Genomic DNA, 23,723 nt, shown 5'->3' with positions numbered 1-23,723 from the left:
TATTAGATGTGGACAAGGTGGGCAAAAGGCTCTCCAAGTGCACACACATTCCTCTCATTGCCCAGGGCCTGGGGCCAGGGGCAGGCAGCTCCAGTCCACAGGGCTGAGCCCCCTTTGGTGGATCCCATTGAGACACCTGGGGCTGCCAGGTGCGGCCCAGGGTGGTTTCCCATTGGCAGCCATAGTTCTTTAAGGATGTGACTTAGGAAGTGGTGCAGGACTCCCCCAGGGAGCACTGGAATGGGGGTAGGGGAGGATGGCTGAGCCAGGGGCTACAGGTCGGGGCAAAGGGTTAGTGTCTGCGGTTAGTATTCAGTCATTCTGTAGTGTAGTCCTTTAGATATTTTTTTTTCTTTTTTGGCGATGCTTAAAAACCCGGTTTCTCTTCTGTGGAGCTTTCTGTTTTCTCCTAGAAGCCACGGCAATGTGGTCTGCATGGCCATCACCCATTCCTCTCTGCTCCTCATCATTTCGTTCAGAGATCACCAGCTCAGTGGTGAGCATCATTGTGAGCCTTAGGATGGTAAAGCTCAGGCAGAGCATGTGGGGAAAGGAGGAGGAAGACTCGGGCAATCTAGACAAGATGGTCGATCCACCCAGGTCTCAGTGGTGGTGGTGGAGGGTGAGGTTGAGGGTAGTGCCCCAACTATGCCCCACAGAGGATCAGTGCTAGGGAAATGCCTGCAGGCCAAAGACTTCTTTGGTAAGACCCTGGGCTGCCTGAGTTGCCATGGGTTGAGAGATATGTATCAGAGGAAGGGAGGATTCTGGCTCTAGACAGTCAGGGCACAGCCCTGAGAATGGCAGATACACCTTCCCTGCCTTGCCTCTAGGACATGACTGCCCTAAGACCAATTGCCTTCATGGACCCCCTCACCCCTTTCAAACCGATCCTGACCATAGAGCATGGGCTAGGGTAGAGGTCAGTTTGTGGGGCTGCTATTCCATCCCTTAGGGGGAACAGAGCTAGCACTGAATGGCTTTTTCAACACTCAGGGAGCATGTAGGAAATGGAAAAGTGGGTAAATTAGAGAGAGAAAGGCAGGGAGATGGAAGGACAGAATGGGAGAGTAAGTAGTCTGCATAGTGAATATTTGTTTTCCTCAAAAAGAGAGAGAGTTCCTTGGCAGTAGATGGGGGCTATTGGGCTATGAGGGTTAGGCAACCAGGGAGCTTTGAAGCTGGGGTCTGTGGGCCTGGGGAGGGCTATTTGTAAGGTCGAAGGAAGCTGGAGACTTTGGAGCGGAGCAGCTTGATGAAGGATCGGGGTAACATCTCTTTGTGCTTCTCTGTGTACTTGAAGTAGTTCTGTGGATGGGCTAGCACTTCAAAGAAGGCCTTGATGAGCTTCTTATCCTGTAGAGGACAAGAAGGAGCACTAACTGTATTAGCCTTAGAGCTAGGAGAGGGAAAGGGGAACACCAGAGTGGACAAGATGAAGATGACAGGCAAATGAAAACCAAGACTGGGACTTCTACAATACTGAACACATAGAAGGTGCTCAACAAATATTTGTTGAGTTAGTTAAGTAATGGCTTGCCTCCTCCTCCCCAGGTCTCCTTCTCCTTTTTAAAAAAAAGTCATTCTAAGCCCCTTACTTAGTCCTTTGGACATTGGAGAGCTCTTCCCAGATCCTCCACTATTTAAAGATGGCACCCAGGGAATCCTCCTCATTTCCCACCCTCCTACTTTCCTGAATTTCATCATCTCTAGAAACTCATCATTTTGAAAGATGAAATCAACTCCTCAGATTATTTCCAACCCTGGCTACATGACTACCATATCCCTACATGCTTTGCATGCTGCTCCAGTACAGGGACTATCTTATACCTTTCTTTGTATCCCCAGTCCTTAGGGAATTTAGTAAATGTTTATTGACTCCTGACTTCCTTTGTAGCCCTGGGAAGCCTATTTCTAAGCCAGCTACTGTGAGCCATCTTCTGAATTAGAGTATCCATTTTCTTCATCCTTGCTGTTGTTCAGTTCTTTCAGTCATGTTTGGCTCTTTGTGACCCCATCTGGGTTTTCTTGGCAAATACTAGAGTGGTCTGCCATTTCCTTCTCCAGCTCATTTGACAGATGAGGAGTTGAGGCAGACAGGTAATTATTTGCCCTGGGTCTCATAGCTAGTAAATGTCTGAGACTGGATTTGAACTCAGGAAGATGAGTCTTATTCCAAGCCCAGTGCTCTATCCACTAGCTGCTTCTTCATCCTCATAGGAAACCAAAGAATCATAGAATGTTATAGCTTAGAGGGTCTTTGAAATCCAGGCTAGTAGCTTCCTTATGTGGAGAGGAAACTGAGGCTCAGATAGGAAATGACTCACCTAAAGCTTCAGGGCTAGAAAGTGGCAGAGTTGAGACTAAGACTTCTTTTTTCATGACTCCTGCTCTTATGATCCCTATAATCCTTCCAATGCCTCCTCATGACCTTCCTTTCCCTTAGCTTTTCCCCAATACACTTCCCCTTCTTTTCCTCACCTTCAGAATCTCTTGGTGGTTTTCAGAGGCGTAGAGCCGACCATCTCGCACAATGTCCTCTACTAATTGTTCATAATCCTCTGCAAAGTCAACAGATATGGTGGTAAGGCTCAGGGACAGGCAACTTGCCCACTTCCTAGCTCATTCCCTGGGCCTTCTTCTTGATTCTCTCTCTTTCTTTCTTTCTTTTTTTTTTTTTTGGCAGGGCAATGAGGGTTAAGTGACTTGCCCAGGGTCACACAGCTAGTACGTGTCAAGTGTCTGAGGCCAGATTTGAACTCAGGTCCTCCTGAATCTAGGGCTGGTGCTTTATCCACTGCGCCACCTAGCTGCCCCCCTTCTTGACTCTCACTGAACTCAAGACAATATAAACCCCCCATACCCCTGACCTCCTAACCATCATAGGTGACATAGGGTATCTGGAAACCCCTGGCACTGTTGGCTTCACTTGTTTTGAAGTTGATCCAGAGCTTTCGGGAGCGAGCGGTGAAGGCAATGGGCCGTTCATAGGTCTGGCATGTCTCATAGGTGGTGATTGAGGATGGAGAGGCTGAGGACATAAAGAGTAGGGAGGTAATGAGTTGAGAGGATGTAAGCAGAATCTGCTTTAGGAGGAGAGTTCAGAGATGAGAATTGGACCTTGAGAGATTGGAGTTGTCATCACCCTCTCTTCCCTAAGCCCCACTACATGCACAAATCTGTTCCTACACTGTGCTGGTGCAGTGTCTCTATGGCGCACTGGTACCCAGAGAATAGTAAGATGCTGGCATTTGAAATTATCAAAAGGCAAAATTTCTAGGATGAAGAAGTAGGGAAGCAGCCCCTGCTTCTCTTAGCACTTGCTTCCCTCAGTCTCTTCTCCCTGCCCCCCAGGTTCCCTCTTTTCTTTTCTTAGTCCCCCATCTCTTCCCTCTGTTTGCCTCAGTACTTGCTCCCTTCTCCCATCCTTTTTAGTCCTCCCCAGCTCCCTCACCCCAGCATGACTCTGCTACTACCCACAGTTCTTGCGCATGACAAGGACATCCCCGCACTCATCCTCAGACGGCAGGAAAATCTCCGGCACTACGATGAGGATCTTTCGCTTAGGTGGTGGGTTGATGTTCCAGGTACACTCTACTCCTGCTGGGTAGTTGCCAGGGTAGTTGGGGGATTCGATATATCCAGTGAACTCACCTATTTCGCCACCACACTGACGATCTGTAGCCAAGCCCAAGTGGATAAGGCAAGAATGAGAAGAGAAGTATTAGGGGTGTTGAGATGGGGAGAGAATGCAAGGATCTAAAAAGGTTTTATGGGAGAATCTAAAAAGGACCTCCTGGGGGGGGGCAGAAGCTATGGTCAGGCATATAACTTGTGGATTAGCATGGTACCAGTGTAATTAGCTCTTTAGGGTGACTTGGATGGTCACAGGATAACTTCAGGATCACTCTAAGTTCTTTATCTAGTTTTCTTCCTACCTTTCTTTCCCCCAACCTCCCTGCCTCCCCCTCCCCAGCACTTGCTCTCCAAGGAGGAGATTTTGCTGTGACAGTGTATATGAGAGTATTAAGGACGTAGAAAGAGAGGTTTTCCTGCCCATTCTCCCTCTAGCCCTGTCCCTTCTTGTTCCAGTCTCCAGTCTTCTCCAATTTTTCCTTGTGTGTCTCATCCTTAGCCCTACCCATCTTTGCCATCCCTGCTAAACCACTGCTCCCCACCACTTCTGCTTCCCTCTACCATCATCCATTATCCTCTTCGCTATCACTCGATCCTGACACATACTTTTACACTGTGTCACACTGGTAGAACCATCAAAGTCAGTGCTGGTGTTTCCTGGGCATCGGGTACAGAAGTTCTGGCGAAATTCAGGTTGGTAGGAACCCAGGGCACAGCGGATACAACGATGGATGCTGGTGTTATAGTAGTGGCCAGGGGAACACTGGACTGAGGGAGAAAAAGGAAGCAGAGAGGTTCAAGTAGGACTGGGGAAGGAGCATCTCAGTAGTCAAGTATGTAATAAGTTGAGATTTAGCCCTTCATGGAGCTGTCTCAAGGCATGGGACCATAGTATCATTCAGTCTCATGGGGTTGGGGTGCACAGGACACCAACTTGGGCAGTGACTAGAGTCTTATTCTGCCTCCCAATAACCTTATGCTAATAGGTTTCCTACATCCCACCCCTCTTCAACAATAAAGATGTGTTGCCTTGAGCGGAAATGAATTGGAACGTGGGAGACCAGAATTTCCTTTTGGGCTCTAGCCCTGCTGAAGGGCCTCAGCTATTCCTGCTTGTACTTAAATTTCTCCTTTTAGGATTAAAAAGCTTTGGTAGAAGGCAGTGAGGTGGCACAGTGGATAGAGTGCCAGGCCTGCAGTTAGGAAGACTCATCTTCCTGAGTTCAAATCTGGCCTTAGACATGTACTAGATGTGTGACTCTGGGCAAGTCATTTAACCCTGTTTACCTCAATTTCCTCATCTGTAAAATGAGTTGGAGAAAATGGTAAACCACTCTTCATATCTTTGCCAAGAAAACCCCAAATAGGGTCATGAAGAGTCAGACACAACTGGTAGTGACTGAACAACAACTACAGCTTTGGACAGGCTACGTACCACCAAGGTGGTGGCCTATTTCTTTCTTTTGAAGACTGAAAATATGCTGATTTTTCACTACTGCCACCAGGTGTGGTGGTGTTTTGGTAATTATTGCAGATAGTCCATAGAGGTGAAGGCAATAGGTGGATCTGAATGGTGATGATTCTGATGAACATGGGTGTAGCCGATGATCTTTGAAGTGGGTGGGTGGGAGGTGATGGGCCAATGTGGTCCTAATCAAATTGGTGATGGGAACAGAACACCGGGGCAGTATTTACTGGCCTACCTGCTATCAAACATTGAGACTATGTACACTAGGTTACTGCCCCACTTCCCTCCCAAGGATGTAGGGAAGTTAAGGGTTATGCTTTGAAATTAGGATGAAATTTGGCATTTCAACTGGTTTGGGGGCAGGAGTACATATGCTTTGTGAAGCTGAGAGGCAGTCTGACTGAAGGAGGAGAGTCAGAGGACTTTGATTCAGATCCTGGTTTTGCTAGATATTATCCATATGACCTTTGGTAAATCATTTAATCTCTTTGGGCCTTAGTTTCCCATTTTGTAAAATGAGGGAGTTGGTCTGATTTCTAAATCTATGATCATACAAAGTTTCTATTTCACATACCTTTGGTGTCGCAGTCTTGGAAGGAGACAGCCCCTTCATGCTTGGTGGTGAGGCCCCCACCACATGGGAAGCACAGAGTCCTTCCTGACTCAGGCTGGTAGGTGCCACGTGGGCATTGCTGGCATGGTTTGAACCCATCTACTGAGTATTGACCTGGTGGGCACTGACCTGCAATAAGCCAAGGGCCAGACTCTGATGGGGTGGTCCTGAGGCCCTGCCCATAGGGTCACCCAGTCCCATGGAGCAGGGGTGCATGGGTCACCAACTAGGGTAGCAGCCTATGGCTTTGTCCTGTCCCCTAGGGAACTTCATGCCCATGGGCTTCCCTTATCCCATCCCTCCCCAGGCTGGATTACTTGTTCCCCTGGCACCTGCACATGTGGTGATGTTGGTGGCTCCGAGGGGCCCATGGGCATCACTCCCAGGGCACAGGTCGCAGGAGAGCTGCCCTTCCCTCTCCTGGAAGGTGCCTGGTGGGCATGGCACACACTGCTCCGTCTGGCCGTGGTAATACGTTCCCTGCGGGCAGCTGACTGAGGGAGAGTCGGCCGTGCTAGCCACCCCCCCCCCAGCCCTAGCACTGCCCTCCCACTCCCCCAGAATTGGGACCCTTTCCCCATGGAAGAAAAGTAAAACCCATTTGGAAGGCGTGTGATATGGGTTGAAGCCATGTATAGGAGGGATGGAGAGGTAAGAGAATATGAACCCAGCCTGGTATATATAATCTTAGAACTTTGAGATCTAAGGGACATGAGTGGGACAGAAGGATGTGGAATGGTTATGGCTTGGAAATTTGGAAAGCCACAAATTAGAGCAATTCAAATGGTTAGAATAACGAGGGGGTAGCCTTAAGAATCCATGCCTGTTTACTATCTCAAACCAGCCCCCGCTTTGTACCCCCTCCTCCCAGTTCTGTATCCCCATTACACTCTCTTACCACACTTGACCCCAGTACGATGCTGCCCAGGCACACAGGTCTCTGCCTGCTCCACCCGCTCCCCAGCTGGGCTAGGCTTGTGTGCCAGCTCATAGTCCAGGCCGGCAAGGCGCAGGAGGAAGCGATCCTGATTGATGGATTTCCTTAGCATCTTCAGCGACCCCTTCAACCGCCGTTCCATTCTCTGTCGCAGGCAAGGCAGCCCACAGCTTGCTGTGGAAGGAAGCAGCTGTGAGCAGGAGGGTGCATGTGTCTATTGGGGGAAAAGGTATGAATGGGAAGGGGGATCAACAAGGATGGCCACGTGCAGAAGGAGCTGACAAGGATAGCCAGCAGCCAGGATAGCACAAGTGCAGGGGTGGCAACAGCAAGTACACAGAGGATAGGGATGGGAGTGGCTTCTCCTCCCATCCCCTATTCCTCACTCCCAGCTCTTCTCATTTGGCCTTCCCATCCCCCGCCTCCATCTCTAACCCTTCCTCCTGAGCCTCCTCAGTTCTACCTGTGGCTTCTTCAGCTTTGACTTCAGCCTCCAGTTCCAGAGTGAGTCGGGTGACTTCCTTCCCAGGAGGGGTGCGGGCACGGCGTCCTTTCCCCTTACGGGATGAATCGCACTTGAGGTGGATAAAGGTGACATGGCAGTCGGAGCAGGGAGTCCCACCTGGAGAAGAGAACAATTCAGTCCCACCCCAGATCCCTAATCCTAAAATCCACCTCAGCTAAGGAAAAGAAGCCAGCTCAGATGCTTAGGTACTATTTCTCCCCGCCCCGCCCTTTTTTTTTTGGTGAGGCAATTGGGGTTAAGTGACTTGCCCAGGGTCACACAGCTAGTAAGTGTTAAGTGTCTGAGGCTGGCTTTGAACTCAGGTACTCCTGAATCCAAGGTCGGTGCTCTATCCACTGTGCTGCCTAACTGCCCCAGGTACTATTTCTCAATCTCTGACACCTAGCTTTACCTGATGGATAATTGCCTGTACCTCCAAATCTTTATTTCTCAGACACAAGACTGGAAGTCTTGGAAGGGTTGGAAGGGTCCCTTCCAATTCTAAATCATATGATCGCTTGAAAAAATGAATCCCTCTGCTGTCCCTCACCCTCTCAGTGTATAGGGATCTCTGCTAGTGACTCTTATTTTTATCTGATCTGAGCCAGACTCTGGAGTATGAAGGACCCACAGGTTGGAGAATTTATGGGGCATCAAGTTATCTGGAACCAGGAAGAGAAGCCAGAAAAGTACAAGGACTAAGGTGGGGGGTAGCGCATGGAAGTTCAGTGGTCACTAAATAAAAGAACACTGTAGCTGGAAGGGACAGAACATCTAGTTCAGAGCTTCTTAACTTGGATTCTGGGAACTTGGTTTTAAAAATAGTTTGATAGCCATGTTTCAGTGTAATTGGTTGCCTTTGTAATCCTACAGATTTTATTTTATGCATTTCCATTAAAAATTTTTTAAAAAATTTTATGCATTTAAAAGCATTTTTAGCAGTAGCTATTCTTTACCAGAATGCTAAACAGGGAAGGCTAAATGGGGGCAGCTAGGTGGCACAGTAGATAAAACACCGGCCCTGGATTCAGGAGGACCTGAGTTCAAATCCAGCCTCAGACACTTAACACTTACTAGCTGTGTGACCCTGGGCAAGTCATTTAACCCTCATTGCCCCTCCCCCCAAATAAATAAACAGAATGCTAGCAGGGTCTATGATACAAAAAGGTTGAGAACCCCTTGGTCTAGTCCACCTTCCTCATTTCAGAGATGAAAAAACAGACCCAGAGGGGAAGTGAATTGCCCAAGGTCATAGTATAGCCAGTGGCAAAGGACCAGGACTCGGATTTCCTGACTCCAAGTTTAGTGCCCTTTTCATTATGTCTATTGCCTCTTGTTCCAGGAAGGTGTGCAACCAAAATTCTGACCTGATGTTGGGACTCTGCCTGCCTCCTCCAGCTTGCCCTTGTTGCGAAGGTGCAGGCGACACTTGGCATCTTTAATCTTGAAGGAAGCCCGTTGTTTGACAGATAGCGCAGCTGTTTCTAAATAGAATAGCAAGGGTTCGGGTGAATCTGAGTGCTGGCTCCAGGCTTGGGGAGGAGGGAAATGAGTAGCTGATGGGGGTGATGAGGGAAGGGAATAAACTAGGGATTCGGAGGATGTGGCAAGATAAGGGAACTAAAGGGCTGAGGAGCAGGAAGAGAATGTGTAAGGTCTGAGGAGGAATATTTTAGGCTAGATTAAAAAAGACAGAATACTGATTAGTGTGCAGTATTAAAAGCATCAAGGGAAATTAGGGTTAGGGAACTTGAGAGCAGGTAGAGAGGAAGTGAGGTTTTCCAAAGTGGGCTGGTAGTTTGGCAAATTGGGAGAGGGGCTCACCAAGGCAGTGGTGGGTACTGGTGGTGTTACTACTCCTGGATTGGGAGGAGCGGGGACTGGGAGTGCCACAGCTCACCATGAAACCGTTCTCTGATTCTGGGGGGAGGAACATGTTACAGATCTGACCTGCTTCCCACCCCCAACGCTCATGGTGCTGGAAGAACCCCAGAGAGGACAGAGCTGTTGTCTGTACCTCCTCGGGATCTTTCCAGATCTCTCTCCCTACCATCCACAGTCCTCTCGTCACCCGCTCACTTACCTGGCAAAAATCGAGCCCGGGAGGGGCAGGTGAGAGCACAAGTGTCCTTCTTGCCTGACCTGCTACAGCTGAGCATGGCTCGAGGGGCACCAAGGCTGCCCTGGCACTTCATCAGCTCTGGAAGGAGAGACAGGGCACTAATGTATGCATTTGCCAGGGTGGAAGGAGGAGTGGTGAGGCAGAACAGATATTTCCTTTCCCACTCTAGGTCTTATTACTGAAGTCATTAGAAGTTAACAGTCAACTATAATTTAGTGCACTCTTTATATTATCTTAGGGGCTCTTTGCTAGAACCTTCTTTCCCACCCTCATCTGATTAGAATGGTAGCCTTACCCTTCACAGTCACTGGCTCAGGTAGGGAGTGCTCCATCTGCCACCCCATTACTCTTCCCCATCCTGGTCCCTAGCTCTGAAACTCACGGAAGGCGCAGTGCCCACCATGGCCAGCAGAGGGCATCACACACCTGTGCAGTCCTTGCCATTCCAGTGCAGGCGTCCCTGGCCCGAAGGGCAGGTGCACTGATAGCTCCCAGGGGTGTTGATGCAGCCAAAACGGCAGCCCCCGCGGTTAATGCTGCACTCGTCCACATCTGGAGATAGAAGGAGGATATCAGCAGGCTGGCAGGAGGGAGGCGGTGCTGACACATGAAGGAGCTCTGGTGGGTGCCAAACTGACTCCTAGCCCCAAAGAAAGCCCATAAAGAAGCAGATCTTGGCCAAAAGGGGCTCTTAGCCAAACCCTGACCGAGTCACACCTGAAGTTTTCTTTATTTGCTTTCTCACACGTTCTAACCTGAGAGCTGTTCTGAAGTCAGGAACAGAGATGAGCTGCCGAGGAAGAGTTCCAACAAGCACAGACTCATTAAAAAGTGAATGGAGGGGGCAGCTAGGTGGCTTAGTGGATAAAGCATTGGCTCTGGATTCAGGAAGACCTGAGTTCAAATCAGGCCTCAGACACTTGACACTAGCTGTGTGACCCTGGGCAAGTCACTGCCCCACTGCCCGGCCAAAAAAAAAAAGTGAATGAAGACTATTTGAGGTTAGGTTGGACTGTGATGAGTCTTGGCCCATCTCCTGCCTAGGGTCATTTTTGTTTATAGCCACTGTCTAGACCTACCCTAATGCTGCCATCAGAGTTCCTTCACAGCTCTATCTACTCCCCACATGCCCACGCTATGAAATGGATTGACTTGTCCTGTTCTCGTCCAAACCATCGCCTCTCTTCTGACTCCCTATGCATAGATAGAACTGTAGGACTTTAGAGTCAAGCCCTCTTCCTCCCCCTCCTTGGGAGGAAGCTCTGGGAGACTTCTAGAGCTCTGAGTCATAATCTTTTTGCTGGTGGCAGGTCTTGCCTTCATCTTGATGGCTGCTGACTCTCTGGGAGCCTTCTAGGCAGGATGCTGTGATCAGACTCCCAGATGCTTATAATGTAAACAGGAACCTTGAACACATGGCTTTGACCTTATTATTACTGGGAGACCTTTTCCCTTGGCATGTAAATCCACCTTGCTAGTCTTTCCCCCATGGAAGGACTGGCATGTTTAGGTATGTCAAATGTGGTCCAGACAACAGATTTTTATTACTGTCCTCTGAGGTCCAGCCTAGCTAAGTTCAGAGAGGCTCATCATCATCAGAGAGTTGGACACCAGCATTTCTGGAAGACTATTTACTAAGACGTGAAGGGATTTCAGCCTGCACCAGTAGAGGGAGCACCCATATCATAGATGCTTGAGCTGTTGAAGTAGCCTGAGCCCTTGGCTGTCCCTGAATATGCTTGGAAGGAGGGCAATGTATTTTGTGATCTAAGGTTATTTGGAAGGATACTGCACATTAATTATGGATAGTGATGTCAGTGTGAATGGCTAGGGCCTTGTTGTTTGGGTTCAATGATCTAGGTCCATGTGTTTCCAAGTATTGGCATCATAGTAGACATTTACAGGATAGTGGCCACAGGGCCTGGGAATGATGACTTAGTTCTTTCTGTCTGTACTTGAAGCACTCTATGCCATCTAACTTAGATGTCTGAAGGATGCACCAGCTTCTCCCTCTGAGCCCCTAGCAGTCTCCCCATCCATGCTGTCCAGAGGAAGTGAAGACCTCAAGGGCAGACATGTTATGATGGTGAGTTGTCACACTGAAATGCTTGTAAAAGTATTGGGGACCCAAGAGTCCTACCTCTCCAAACCTGTCTTAGTCTTTTCTTTTTCATCATAATTCATTCGGGCACCAACACACATGTACACATAGTTACTTTCCTCAGTAGAAGTAGAGACCAGGATTAGTTCAATTGGTGAGGTAAAGGGTTCACACTGGGTTGGTGTAGGGTCAGGGCCCTGGGAGGGCTGAGGAAAGCACAAAGAGCCTGGAGAGAAAGATCAGGCTGAGTTAATAATGAAAGGTCTCTGGCTCACCCCCGCAGTGGGTGAGCCCATAGAGCAGGTAGCCTCGGTGACAGAAACATTGGAAGCTTCCTGGGGTGTTGACGCAGATGTGGTCACAGGTTCGATCAAAGGAGCACTCATCGATATCTAGAGGCAAGATTGGGAAGAATAGAAGAAAGTTCCCCAGGGATCCATCTGTGATGTGGTGTCTAGACCCCATGCCTACCTCCACCACCTGCCAGGGCAGGATCAGGAAGTTGTAGAATGATATAACCCAGCCCCAACCCTGAGAGGGAGTCCATGATCCCTGACTATATTTCAGAGAGCAGCACCCAAAGGTGAAGCCTGAGGAATTCAGGAGGTTCAGCTGATAAGGGACTAGGGAAGAAGGTAAAGGGATGGCGTATCTACTTGGTCCTGGATGCCTCCCTTCTCCCTTCTTGCCCCCGCCCCGACATAAATGAGAATGCCCTGCCTCTTTGCCCCATCTCTCTGCCCTTCACCCCCCAGTGGTTCTTCTCCAAACCCTGCTCCCTTGACCACGGTGCCCAAGCTCATACTCACCCTGGCAGCTCCTCTCGTTGATGAGCAGCTTGTAGCCTTTCTTGCAGCTGCATTCAAAGCTGCCAACTGTGTTCCTACATATGTGGTCACAGCCCCCATTGTTCAGGCGGCACTCATCTATGTCTGAGTTAGAGGGATTTTAAGGACAAAACCAGGGAAAAGCAAAGAGATGAATAAGGGAAAACTCAGAAGATCAAGGGACAGGAAAAAAAACCCCACACTGAAACAAGGGAGGGTCATAGTAAGCCAGAGGACCCGGGACAAACTTTGGGTTCCTTAAGGCTCCATGCCTGCCCTTCTCATTCTTCTCCCTTCCCTTCTCACTTTTATTCTAAGGGAATCTGTGCTTGAAAGCCTCCCCCTCCTCCTCCTCCTTCCTGGGGCTGAGTTCCCAGATAAGGAGTTGGGGTAGGGGAAGACAAGATGCCCACTGAGCTCTCAGGGAGTGGATGAGGACCCCAAGAAAAAACAAGGACAGGGGCAGAAGCCTGGCTGGAGGAGGGAACAGGGGATCATTTAGTTTAGCCTCTTCTTTCATTCTCCTCCCTACCCACAGAGGTAGATGAGAGGTAAGAGAGGGAGTGAGTGTCTTCCTTTACCCCTTGGATGGGTCAGGGTCAGGAACCCTCAGGCAGATGAGGAGGGGGCCTGGCTAAGGGGCACTAAGGTGGGAGTTGAGAGGTGGGTGGCATAGGAAAAGCTCAGAGGGAAGGGGAACTGGGAAAGAGGCCAGGTTGGGAGGGAGAGATAGAGGGAAGCCAGTGATAGGTGAGTGAGGGGGTGATAGGAGGCCAGGCAGGGGAACTAGCCTGGGAGGGTTCTGGAGAGAATCAGGCCTGAGGCAACTTTCAGCACTAGCTTGGAGAGGGGGAGCAGGGGTTGCTTCCTTCCCGAGGTCAAGTTCCTTGAGTTGGTGACAGACAGGACCCAGGCCACTCACCTCTAGGTTGGGAGGGTAGGAGGGAGCATAGAGGGCAGACTTCTACTCTGCTTTTAACATACCTGTCAAAAGTCCTCCTAAGCCGGAAGCCCCCTACCTCTGGCAGTGTGACCTGTGTGCCCCACCCCTCCCCCTTCTCCTGTGGCAGCTGTTCCACAGAGACAAAATGAACAAGGCTAAAAAGCTTACTTCAGTCCCCCCATCCTTCTCTCCTGGGAAAAGGTGGGGATGAAGGGGAGGAGGGATGGGATAAATGCTGATGGGTTAGTGCTTTCAAGATGACTCTTTCTCCCCCATGGAACTGGGTATTTGAGGGGTGGAGGGGAAGGGGAATGGAATAGAAAATTTGGGAGATACCTTCCCAGATTTTTAAGGGGAGACAGGCTGTAGAGGTAACTACTAACACAGGCAGAGAACAGCCTATGACATTAGGCACCAGGGCATAAACCACTATTTTCTTGTCTCCCCTTTCCACATTGTCCTTATTTTCCAGAGCAGGAGTAGATCGATTATTATTGGTATAATTCCTTAACAAGGTTGGGGGTGGGGAAGGGAAAGATTGGGAGGGGATGAGCACACGGTGAAGGATGTAAAGCACAGAGGAGAGAGAAAAGAAGGGACAGGACTAGGAAGTGGGTAGAATGGAAGAGAGGAGAGAAGTAGAAATGTATTACTATACTCTTGGACTGAGCTGAGAAATGTGGATAGAAGAACTGGAGCTATAAAAAAAATGGAGAGGCAGCATGGCATAGTTAAAAGAAAAAAAGACTGGCCTGGAAGTTGGGAGACCTGGGTTCTAGTCCTTGCTCTGCCGTTAATGAGCTGTGTGATCTCTTTTATTTTTTTTTGCAGGGCAATAAGGGTTAAGTGACTTGCCCAAGGTCACACAGCTAGTTAAGAGTCAAGTGTCCGAGGCTGGATTTGAACTCAGGTCCTCCTGAATCCAAGGCCAGTGCTTTATCCACTGCACCACCTAGCTACTCCAAGCTGTGTGATCTTTGCAAGTCACTTCAACTCTCTAGGACTTAGTTGTTGTTGTTAAATTGTGTAATTATGTATATGTGTGTGTTTTGGTATATAGAGAAATAAACTAAATTTAATTGAAAGAAATATATAATTGAAAGAAACTAAATTTAATTTAAATTAATTTAAATGTATATACACATACACATACATGTATACCATTTTTTCAATCAGCAAAAATCTGCCTTCAATCTCTGCCCCCCACCCCAACCTCCCCACCTCCACTGAGAACCAAGACTTGGTTTCTTAGTTTGAAAAATGAAAGGTTTTGAGAAGATGATCTCAAGTTCTCTTCTAGTTCCTAAATACCATAATTCCATGATGGTGTGAAATAGAGTTGGGGGTGGAGTGAGCAAGAGTATCTGCTAAGAAACACTTCTGACAGGTATGTTAAAAGAACCCACCCTCTCTTCTATTCTCCCCACCCCAAAATGGGAGTGAGTAGAGCCTGGACCTGTTGGTCACCAGCTGTAGGATAGAGACAGTTTCTATTCTCCAAAGTTAGAGGGTCTTCCATGGGCATAGACTAGGGAGACTCAGTCGCAGCTGCTATGGGCCTTGGGCACCATAACTGGGAGGAATTGACCCCTAGCTCATGGTCTCTCCCACCCCGCACCCCCTGGCTCATGGTCTCTCCCACTCCCGCTCCCCTTCCATCTCTGGCCTGTGTCCTCACTGGAAGCTTCCTTACCTTTGCATGTCTTTCTGTCCGGCTGTAACATGAAGCCCACAGGGCAGCTGCAGTGGACACCGGTAGCTGCATCATGGCACTTGCTGTCACATCCACCATTGTTGACAGCGCATGTCTCTGTTTTTTTGGGGGGAGGGCAGTAGGGGAGGAGGGAGAAGAATGTTATTGACCAGGAGGGGCCCCCAAACTCAAAGTCAATGGAGGCAAGCAAGGTCCAGAATGGAAGGCCTCAGCCAGTCGCTCAGTGCCCTCACTCAGTCTTAGGAGGAATCTTGGAGTCCAGGCTCCCATCCCCCCTCCTTCCCCCCTGCAAGTGCAGCCAAGCAGTCAGCTTCCCTGCCCCCAACTTGATTGAAACAAGGTGGACAGCAGTGAGGCAGGTAGAAGCCAGAGCTGTCAAGCAGGAATGTGCTGAAGGGGGGTGGGGGAGTGGGAGGAGTGTAAAGGGGGAAAAAGTCAAGTAGGGGTGGAGGGAGCTAGAGTGGGTCTGTCTCTCAGCAACAAAGATGAGTAGATAGGGTTCCCCTTTCTTCCCATCCTCCATCCCCTTTTTTTAAGACTGGTGGGGGTGGGGTGGGGGGAGAGAGTTTAGTGAGGCTGTGGGGGAGGGGCAGGTCTAGGCACCGACTCTTGAAGGACAGGGCCCAATATCCTCAAGTCCTTAACCTGGCAAGGAATTGCCAGAGGTCACCAGGCCCATTCCTCTCCTCTTGAATTATCCTAGGCTGAAAACTGCCCATTCATCTTTAGAGGAGACACCACCACACCTGTGGTTCCAGTGCTTTCTACCCCGGGACAACTGAAAATGTATCTCCTCTAACTTAAAGCCCTCCTGGTTTAGGCCTATCTCCTTCTGTGTTGTCCTGGATGGAACCAAGTCAGTTGCTCTTGAGCTGATAAAGGCATTTTCTCTCCTCATTTCATCAACAAGGACATCTGTAGGGTTTGGGGGGAGGATGGATTTGGGAGAGAAATGGTGCAGAGGGTAGGGAACATCTTGGGAATATGGGACGAAAGAGATGGAGAATCACAGAGCAAAGAGATCGTTTGAGACCTAATAAAAACCATTATGTTCAAGCTATATTCCTTCAGTTACCTCTGCCCTGACTCTATAGATCTTCCAGTCTTGGAAGGAATCAGTATTTGGGGAAAGGGGGAGTGTTGAGGCTGTCCCCCTTCTTTCCTGAGGCCTGAGTATGAGGAAATAGACTTAAATGGCAACAGAAGAGATTCAGATTAGATGTAGATGCGAGGCACAAGGTGGCCAAGTGAGGTTGTGGCCTTTTCTCAGGATAAACCTGGGAATCTCCTTTAAAATGAGAAATCCTTCAGGAGAGCCGCTAATAAAGAACCCTGGGATCCCTGCAGTAGTAACAGACGCATGGAAGCCAGAACAGTGATGATGAGATGAACTTTAGAAGCTGCAGCCAGCTTGGATAATCTTGGACCTGAGAGTTCAAGCCCGCAGAACCAAGATTCAGAATGTCCTGGGAATCCCTCACTTCTGCCTCCCCACTCAGACCTCCCTGACATGTCCCATCCCCTCCTTGCACATGCAGCCTGGACCTTGACAGAGGATGGTGTTTTATTCAAATGAGTTCTTTATCCAACTCACCTCTTCCCTCATCCTCCCTCCAAGATTCTAGAATTTTGTTTTGTTTCTCCTTGTTTTTCCAAAAAGGAGAAATAGGATCTTAATGGATGCAGGACTGCTTTGGGGTATTCTTTGTCTCATTCCCACTCTCCCAGGTTTCTCCAAACCAATGTGGAGATTCTGTGAATTTTGGGGTGGAACCCTGAAGCCTCCCCCAAACCCCAACTTCGATATAGGAGCTAATGTTCTGAAAGTGGGGCCAAGGCTAAGAGCCTTGAGTGAGGGTAATAGGAACATTATCTCAACCACCTTCTTAGGGTCTTCAGGATGAAGGGATACACTAGGGGCAGAAAGTAGAAAACACTGCTGAGAAAAAAAAAATGCCTCTCCCTAGGATGGTCCCAGAAGGCCAAGCACCGACTACTACAATTATAGCAGGGCAGCTATTTCCAAGAGAGTAGAACAGCAAAGGGGGCAGATGGGAGAATTTAAGGCTCTGGTCCTTGGGCTTTCCAGTTCACCAACCTGAGGCTTCTTGAAAAAGCACTGGGGAGGGGGTTCTAGAGGGCTGGGGGCAGGGTTAGGGGGGGTAGAACTAGGGGGATCAGGGACCTAAGTAGCAAGCACCTTTGGGGGAGGATGGCCTCTGACTATCAGCATACCCCTCTCTGGCTACATAAAGAGGTGTGTAGGGTGAAGCTGACTGAACCTTTAGCTGTACAGAAGAGTGTAGGAAAGGATAAGAAATGATAGCTATGTTTGAGAGATAGTCAGGAACTCAAAGAAAAAGTAGGTGAGAAAGACACTGGGGGTGGGAGGAGGAAGAAGGAACAGAGATGGAGGAAAGGAGAGCAGAGGAAATAGAAAATAAAGACAAGCAAGACCGACAAAGATTCTTGGGCCAGCTCTTAGGGACCCAGGATTCCTGCCACCCAGGTTCCCTCCTGTCCCTTCGGTAGGGCTGATGCCCAGGTTGCCAGAGTGAGCCTGGTTGGTAGGCTGGGGCCCAGCCAAGCCTAAGTGGGGGCAGGCCTGGTGGGGCATGCAGTTAGTGGGAGCCCCCAGCGGGTTAGCCCCTCCCTGAGCAAGCGAGCGAGTGAGCGAGTGAGCATGGGAGCGTGGAGAGAGCAGATATATTTACCATTAGAAACGGCCTGAGGGGGGGTGTGCTGCTCTAGCCGCCTTTCCCCTGTTTGACATTGTAAAAAAGCTGTTTAGATCATGGGCAGGAGACACCTGGCCCACTGGGCCCTAGCTCCTGCCCTGTGGACTGGAGCCAGCAGAGCCCCAAATAATGAACCCTGGGATTCTTATAGCCACTTAATTTCCAGAGCCCCCTTCCTTTCTGGCATCTTATTTTCCTAACTACACCACACAGGGGCTAGGTTCACTCTTCCCATGTTATAGCTGGGAAACTCAGGGGCTAGGGAATTAAGCCATTTACCTAAGGTCACAGAGCACGTTGATGGTAAAGATATGAACTAGACTTCAATTTTCCAAATCCTAAATGAATGCACTTTACTTGTCTTTGAGACTAATTGTCTCAGTCTTCCCAAATAGACTAAGAGCCCTATCATCCCCAAACATTCTTCAGAAGGCTCCATCCACTAATAAACTTGGAATGGGGAGAATGTGGAGAGCAGGAGAAAGACAGAAAATTAACTCTCTAGGGGAAGGGGGGAGATGTTGGAAAAGGGACCGACTGCAGTTCAGGGAACAACCGCATTCTCTTTTGGTCATGAGATAGGATAGAGGAAAATGATATGGGAACTGGAATGGAACCCAAGCTAAAAAGGCATCCTTGTTTAAAAAAAACAGCAAGCATGACTCTTGGATATCTGAATAAAAAGAAACCAGGCAATTTCTTCTTTACCAGTCTTAAGGCTGCCCCAGACTATGATCGAGAATCTGTTCTGACTTCAAATCCGGCCTCAGACACTTGACACTTACTAGCTGTGTGGCCCTGGGCAAGTCACTTAAGCCTCACTGACTTGCCAAAATAAAAAAAAAAAGGAATCTGTTCTGAGCTTCATGATTTAGGAGGGCTAGCGGGGCATGTGGGACAGGGTGGAGAGCCCCAGAGAGTATCAGAAGGTGGGAGAAGGGGAAATTAAAGAAGATGGAATCACCCAGCCTGAAAAAGTGAGGACTTTATGAATACCAAAAAACATTTTAATTAATGAAAATGAATATATATAGAGAAAGAAAATGTAGAGGGAGGGATTTAAAGTTAAAATAAGGAGGAACCATAAGGGATGTTAGTCCCTTGAACAGGTGACTAAGGGAAGTTGTACAAAACAAAACGTTAGAGATCTCTGAGTCCAAAAGAATCGTCTGTTCTTGGGGTCTGGAGAAGGGGCAGCCCTGCCTAGGGTATAAAGGCTGGATCTCTGGGGTGAAAAGATTGTTGATATTGAATGTTACATGAGGCACACATCAGTAGGATGTATGGGGACCAATCTAAGACATTCTACCTTCCCCTTTCTAGCTGTGTGATCTGGGGCAAAAACACTCAAGTCCCTGAAGTTTTAGTTTCCTTATAAGAGTAATATATGGTTGTGGGGAAAGTATTTTGTAAACTTGGAAGCACCATAGAAATGGGAGCTGTTATTAAGATTCCTGCCATTTTATTACCCATGGTGGCTGTTCTGAAATACCCATCAATGGATACATGCTCTGTGGGAGATGGGGGGAAGTAAAACAAAAAAAGTGGGGGAACAACCACATTCTCTTGTGTTTCTCTTGGCCGTGCATAATAACAGCTTTTAGGTATCCCAGGATTCAGACCCAGCCCAGACTCAGCCCAGCAGAGCCCGGTCAAATTGAACCAAAGGGATCTCTAGGTCAAAGTCCTTTTTTGGTCCCTCACCTCATGCCTTTCCCACCTCCTCCCTCACCTCCCTGAGAAATTGGTTTTTCTTCCTGACTCTAATAGAGGCACAGAATGGATTAAATGAAATGCTTATCCATTAAATCAGATCCATTAAATGCTTAGTGAACTGAATTGTATGGGATTGAATTAACTTGACCCTGTGATTTGAGAGACAGTATACAGGGCCCAGGAACTACGGAAATGGGGTCAAGATATAGATAAGCAAAGACTAAGGGAACAGAGGTCGGGGACTTGAGGGGGTGAGGGCCTGGAGCTGATGAGGGAGGGAAAGTCATGAAGGAAAAGAGGAAAGAGAGAGTGATTGCAATGGGGTGGTGCCAGAAAAAAAGTGAGCAAAAGGAGAGAAGGAAGTGGCATGGAGGAGAGGGGAAAGGTCCCTAGAGCCAAGAGAATCTCAACTATTTGCCCACCTATTCCAGGCCCTGCTTACTATAGCTGAGAAAGGGGTCTGACTGCTTCACCCCCTTCTCCAACCACCTAGGTATGCAAAAGAGGATTGTGCCAGGTCTTACTCAACTCCGTCAGTCACTGTCAGGGATTGGCTAAACCCAAGAGTCTTCTCTGGTTTGATCCCCTCAGTCAGGATCAAGCAGTTCCATTTCTCCAGTTCTCTCCCGCCATCTTTACCCCCTTCCAGCCAAAATGGGGAGCTGTGCCCTTCCCTCTCCCTTTTCATATCAGAGAAATTGAGGTTTTTGATGTCCACTATGCCAGGGCTAGCAGTGGACTGGATCCAGGGCCACATCCAGAACTAGGACATCCCCCCTGCCACCCCACACCTCAAACTGCATCTATTCCCAGGGTTGCCTATTTGGTGAGAATGTAATTATTTGACCTCCCTACCTCTACCCCATTGCCCAGTGCACATTTGTCACTCTGTTCCCATGCTTCTTTCTCCGAGAACTTTACCCACCAATGCATGTCTTTCCATCAGTGTGTAGCACAAACTTGACATGGCAGCCACACTTGGGTCCTTGCTCCGTGTCATCACATGTATGCTGGCAGCCACCATTGCCATAGTTACATGTCACTGTGAGTGAGGGGAGAAGGGAACAATGAGTGGTTATGTTCTCCATAGGTACTGCCCTAAATTAAGAACACTGGCCCAGCTTGGTTAGTGGCCCTTCCCTTTCCCATATTTCTTTACCCTAATACTCTCTCCCCTGCCTCTCCCCTCAGAGCCCCTCTCTCCATCCCTTGTGGTTTGCTCTTCCTTTCTCTAGCACCCCAACTTACATTTGCAGTCTCGCTGGTTCTTGGTAAGCTCAAAACCTGGACGGCATTCACAAGCAATACCCCCCTTGGGTGTTTCACGGCATATATGGGCACAGCCGTGGTTCTTGTTCATGCAGTTCATTCCTTCTAAAGGGGAAGAAGAATATACCAGCCGTGCAGCCTCTGGGCAAAGGGAGTCAGGAAAGTGCTTGGAGAACAGGACATGGTGATCAGAAAGACCCAAAGTAAGGGCATAAGCCCTCCTCCAACTTTATCTTAGAGAGAGGTAGCTGACCATGATCTAAGATGCCTTTCCTTCTTCCTAGCACACTCCCATGGGCACCAAAGTGCTATTGTACGATGGGCACCGATTGGTACAATAAACCTGGATTAAGCATCCATTCATTCAAATCATGTAGTGCTGCCTATTTGTGCCTCTTCCCAGAATAGCCTGGTCTGCTCAGATCTTCTGTTCAGTCAGCCAGGAAATGCTTAGTAAGTACCTCCCTACTGATTCACGCACAGTAGGATGCAGAGAATTATAGGACTTTGTCCCTACCTACAAGGAATAGTCTAGTTGGGGAGATAAGACATACATATGAAAAGTCAGCTAATGCCATAAGGTCAAGTGTCTGATGTGCCAAATGAATGGGACAGATAGTAAATGTTCAAAAGGTATGAAGTCACTATGAGCTATAATATACAACCCCTTCTCTAGTCCTTTGTTACTTACATGGGAGGTAGCCACTGTTCAGAGTGTTGGTAGTTAAGGAATCTGTGGTCAGGTCCCTAGGCCAAAGCATTCCAACTTCTCTGCTTTGCATCTGACGCCACAGCCTCTATCCTAACCCAACAGCATAGAAGGTGTCCAGATGCTGGGCTGAGCACAAGGCATGAGGGACTGCATGTTGAACCCTCTTGGTTAGGCAGCAGCCAGGGCAAGACCAAATGTCTGGAGTTTTACCCTACCAGGATGCATAGGGAACCCCCATTGACTCCCCAATTCTATAATACCCACAATCCCACTTATCCCATATCTACCCCAACCTCTGCTGGCTACCATCTCATACTCATTCTACCCCAACATTCACTTTAGTCCTATAACCACACTGAGTTTATACCCACCCTAAGTCTACACAGCTAAGCAGCCAGGTGCCCCAGTGGATAGAGCTCTGGGTCTGGAGTCAGGAAGACCTGAGTTCAAATTCAGCCTCAGGGCAGCTAGGTGGTGCAGTGGATAAAGCAGCGGCCCTGGATTCAGGAGGACCTGAGTTCAAATCTGGACTCAGACACTTGACACTTACTAGCTGTGTGACCCTGGGCAACCCTCATTGCCCCGCAAAAACAAAAACAAATGTAGCCTCAGACACTTACTAGCTGTGTGACCCTGGGCAAGTCATTTTACCTATGTTTATTTCAGTTTTCAGATCTATAAAATGGGGATAATAGCACCTACATCCCTGGATTGTTTTGAAGATCAGATAAAATAATTTGAAATGTTGGCATATAGTATATACTACATAATTGTTAGTTATTATTATTATACCAGCCCTATATGAACCCCTGCTTCATACCAATCTCTAGTCCTATACTACCAGTGTGAGATCACATTGAACATACACTCTTCCTAACCCTTCCCCAACATCAATTCCACACGAATTCCTAAGCTCACAGGGGGACTATCTTCTCTTGTAACCTACAGTGACCCCATGGAACTAAGCCTTCAAGGAACCCTTGGGCATAATGAAGGGAGTATGGGGGAGCAGAGTCATATGGCTGACATAGTGGAGAATGAGAAGGGTCTGCAGGTGACAGAAATAAGGGCTTGGGGAGGATGGGGAAAGGAAATGATTATTCTCTGAATCCAGGCACTGACCTTCTGGCCGCTGGATGCAGGTATGCTGGTTGTCACTGAGGAAGAAGCCATCTCGACAGAGGCACTCATAACTGCCCATCATATTGACACAGCTCTGCTGACAGCCCCCATTGCCCTCAGCACACTCATCCAGATCTGCGGATCAAAAAGAAGGGTAAGGGGGGCAGCTAGGTGGTGCAGTGGATAAAGCACCAGCCCTGGATTCAGGAGGACCTGAGTTCAAATCCGGCCTCAGACACTTGACACTTACTAGCTGTGTGACCCTGGGCAAGTCACTTACCCCTCATTGCCCTGAAAAAAAAGAAAAAGAAAAAAAAAAGAAAAAAGAAGGGTAAGGAAGCTTTCTAACCAGCTACTACCTAGGGAAGTGAGGTAGTAAGTAGTCCCTGAGGGTGGAAGGATGTAACAGCTTGACAATCCTTTCCTACCTCCTCTCCATTCCCCCACCCCAACCTTGAGACGGGGACCCTGGGAAGACTCACAGGAGAAAAGAGTGGAAGGGGCTATAGTGATCACTTAGTCCAGCCCCCTGCATCCCCCCGCAACCCCCCGCCAATTTTATAGGGGAGGAAAATGAGACCCAGAGGAGTTCAGTGTCCCAGGTGCCAGACAAGAGGGCAAGCAGCAGAGCCATGATCAAATCCAGTTCTTTTGCCTCTAAATCTAGCACCTTTCCCATTACACCATGATGTGTTGTCCTTAGTAACTGGAGCAAGTCTCCTCCCCCTCCCCCAACCCCAATTCAGCACACACCATTGCCTGCTCTGTTTAGCATGGAAATATAAACCAGAACGGCAAAGCTCAGGGTCAGGGAAGTGAGGAGAGGGAGTCTTGTCATGGCTCCCACATAGGTGGTTTGGGATACCCTTCTGCCCAAACGTGGGGGAATCAGCCGGAAAAGGAGTTAGTGAAATGGGGACTGTCAGGAGTTGGAGAATGGATTATAAAGCTGGTAAGGAAAAGCAAAAAAAGACCAAAAAGAAAAAAAAAAAGGAAATTAATTTAGTGAGGGTCACAGCCATAAGGCTGTGAAATCTAAGCAGAGGGAGGAAAAAGGCTAACCAAGTCCTAGGCTCTATGTGGGCCAGTGACCATTTCTCTGGATAGGCCAGAGGCCCTGATCCTCTCTCCTCTCTTCCCCTTCCCACCATTCCCCCCCCCCCCCCCCCCCCGCCCCTAGCCTGGGCTTACTGCCACGCTCCCCAGCCTCTCCTATTTTGGTTTAACAAAACAAAGTTGAGTAGTCTGGCAGAGAGGGATGGAGGAAGATAGTGGACCAGCCAGACCACACCCTGGGCTC

The 23,723-nt window shown here is 48.7% G+C and overlaps 1 protein-coding gene across 1 annotated transcript in view; it reads right to left on the bottom strand.

The window, feature by feature from the left end:
* Positions 1-658: 658 nt before the first annotated feature.
* Positions 659-23,723, bottom strand: part of SCUBE3 (signal peptide, CUB domain and EGF like domain containing 3) — a 52,512-nt gene continuing 29,447 nt past the window's right edge. Inside the window, exons 4-22 of the mRNA XM_044004964.1 lie at positions 22,424-22,558; positions 20,569-20,694; positions 20,246-20,362; positions 17,581-17,628; positions 14,846-14,962; positions 12,192-12,314; positions 11,658-11,774; positions 9,708-9,833; positions 9,243-9,359; positions 8,984-9,079; positions 8,527-8,643; positions 7,118-7,276; positions 6,616-6,828; positions 5,679-5,846; positions 4,243-4,404; positions 3,481-3,678; positions 2,879-3,031; positions 2,482-2,561; positions 659-1,356 (exon numbers count right to left, since the gene is read on the bottom strand). Of these exons, the coding sequence (XP_043860899.1) occupies positions 1,207-1,356; positions 2,482-2,561; positions 2,879-3,031; positions 3,481-3,678; positions 4,243-4,404; positions 5,679-5,846; positions 6,616-6,828; positions 7,118-7,276; positions 8,527-8,643; positions 8,984-9,079; positions 9,243-9,359; positions 9,708-9,833; positions 11,658-11,774; positions 12,192-12,314; positions 14,846-14,962; positions 17,581-17,628; positions 20,246-20,362; positions 20,569-20,694; positions 22,424-22,558 (2,522 nt within the window). The 3' untranslated portion in view covers positions 659-1,206. The remainder of the gene's footprint in view (positions 1,357-2,481; positions 2,562-2,878; positions 3,032-3,480; positions 3,679-4,242; positions 4,405-5,678; positions 5,847-6,615; positions 6,829-7,117; positions 7,277-8,526; positions 8,644-8,983; positions 9,080-9,242; positions 9,360-9,707; positions 9,834-11,657; positions 11,775-12,191; positions 12,315-14,845; positions 14,963-17,580; positions 17,629-20,245; positions 20,363-20,568; positions 20,695-22,423; positions 22,559-23,723) is intronic.

The sequence above is a fragment of the Dromiciops gliroides genome, chromosome 4 (assembly GCF_019393635.1).
Source record: "Dromiciops gliroides isolate mDroGli1 chromosome 4, mDroGli1.pri, whole genome shotgun sequence".
Taxonomy (NCBI): Eukaryota; Metazoa; Chordata; class Mammalia; order Microbiotheria; family Microbiotheriidae; genus Dromiciops; species Dromiciops gliroides.
The sequence above is the reverse complement of the archived record's forward strand: the minus strand, read 5'-3'. Positions and strand labels throughout refer to the sequence as shown.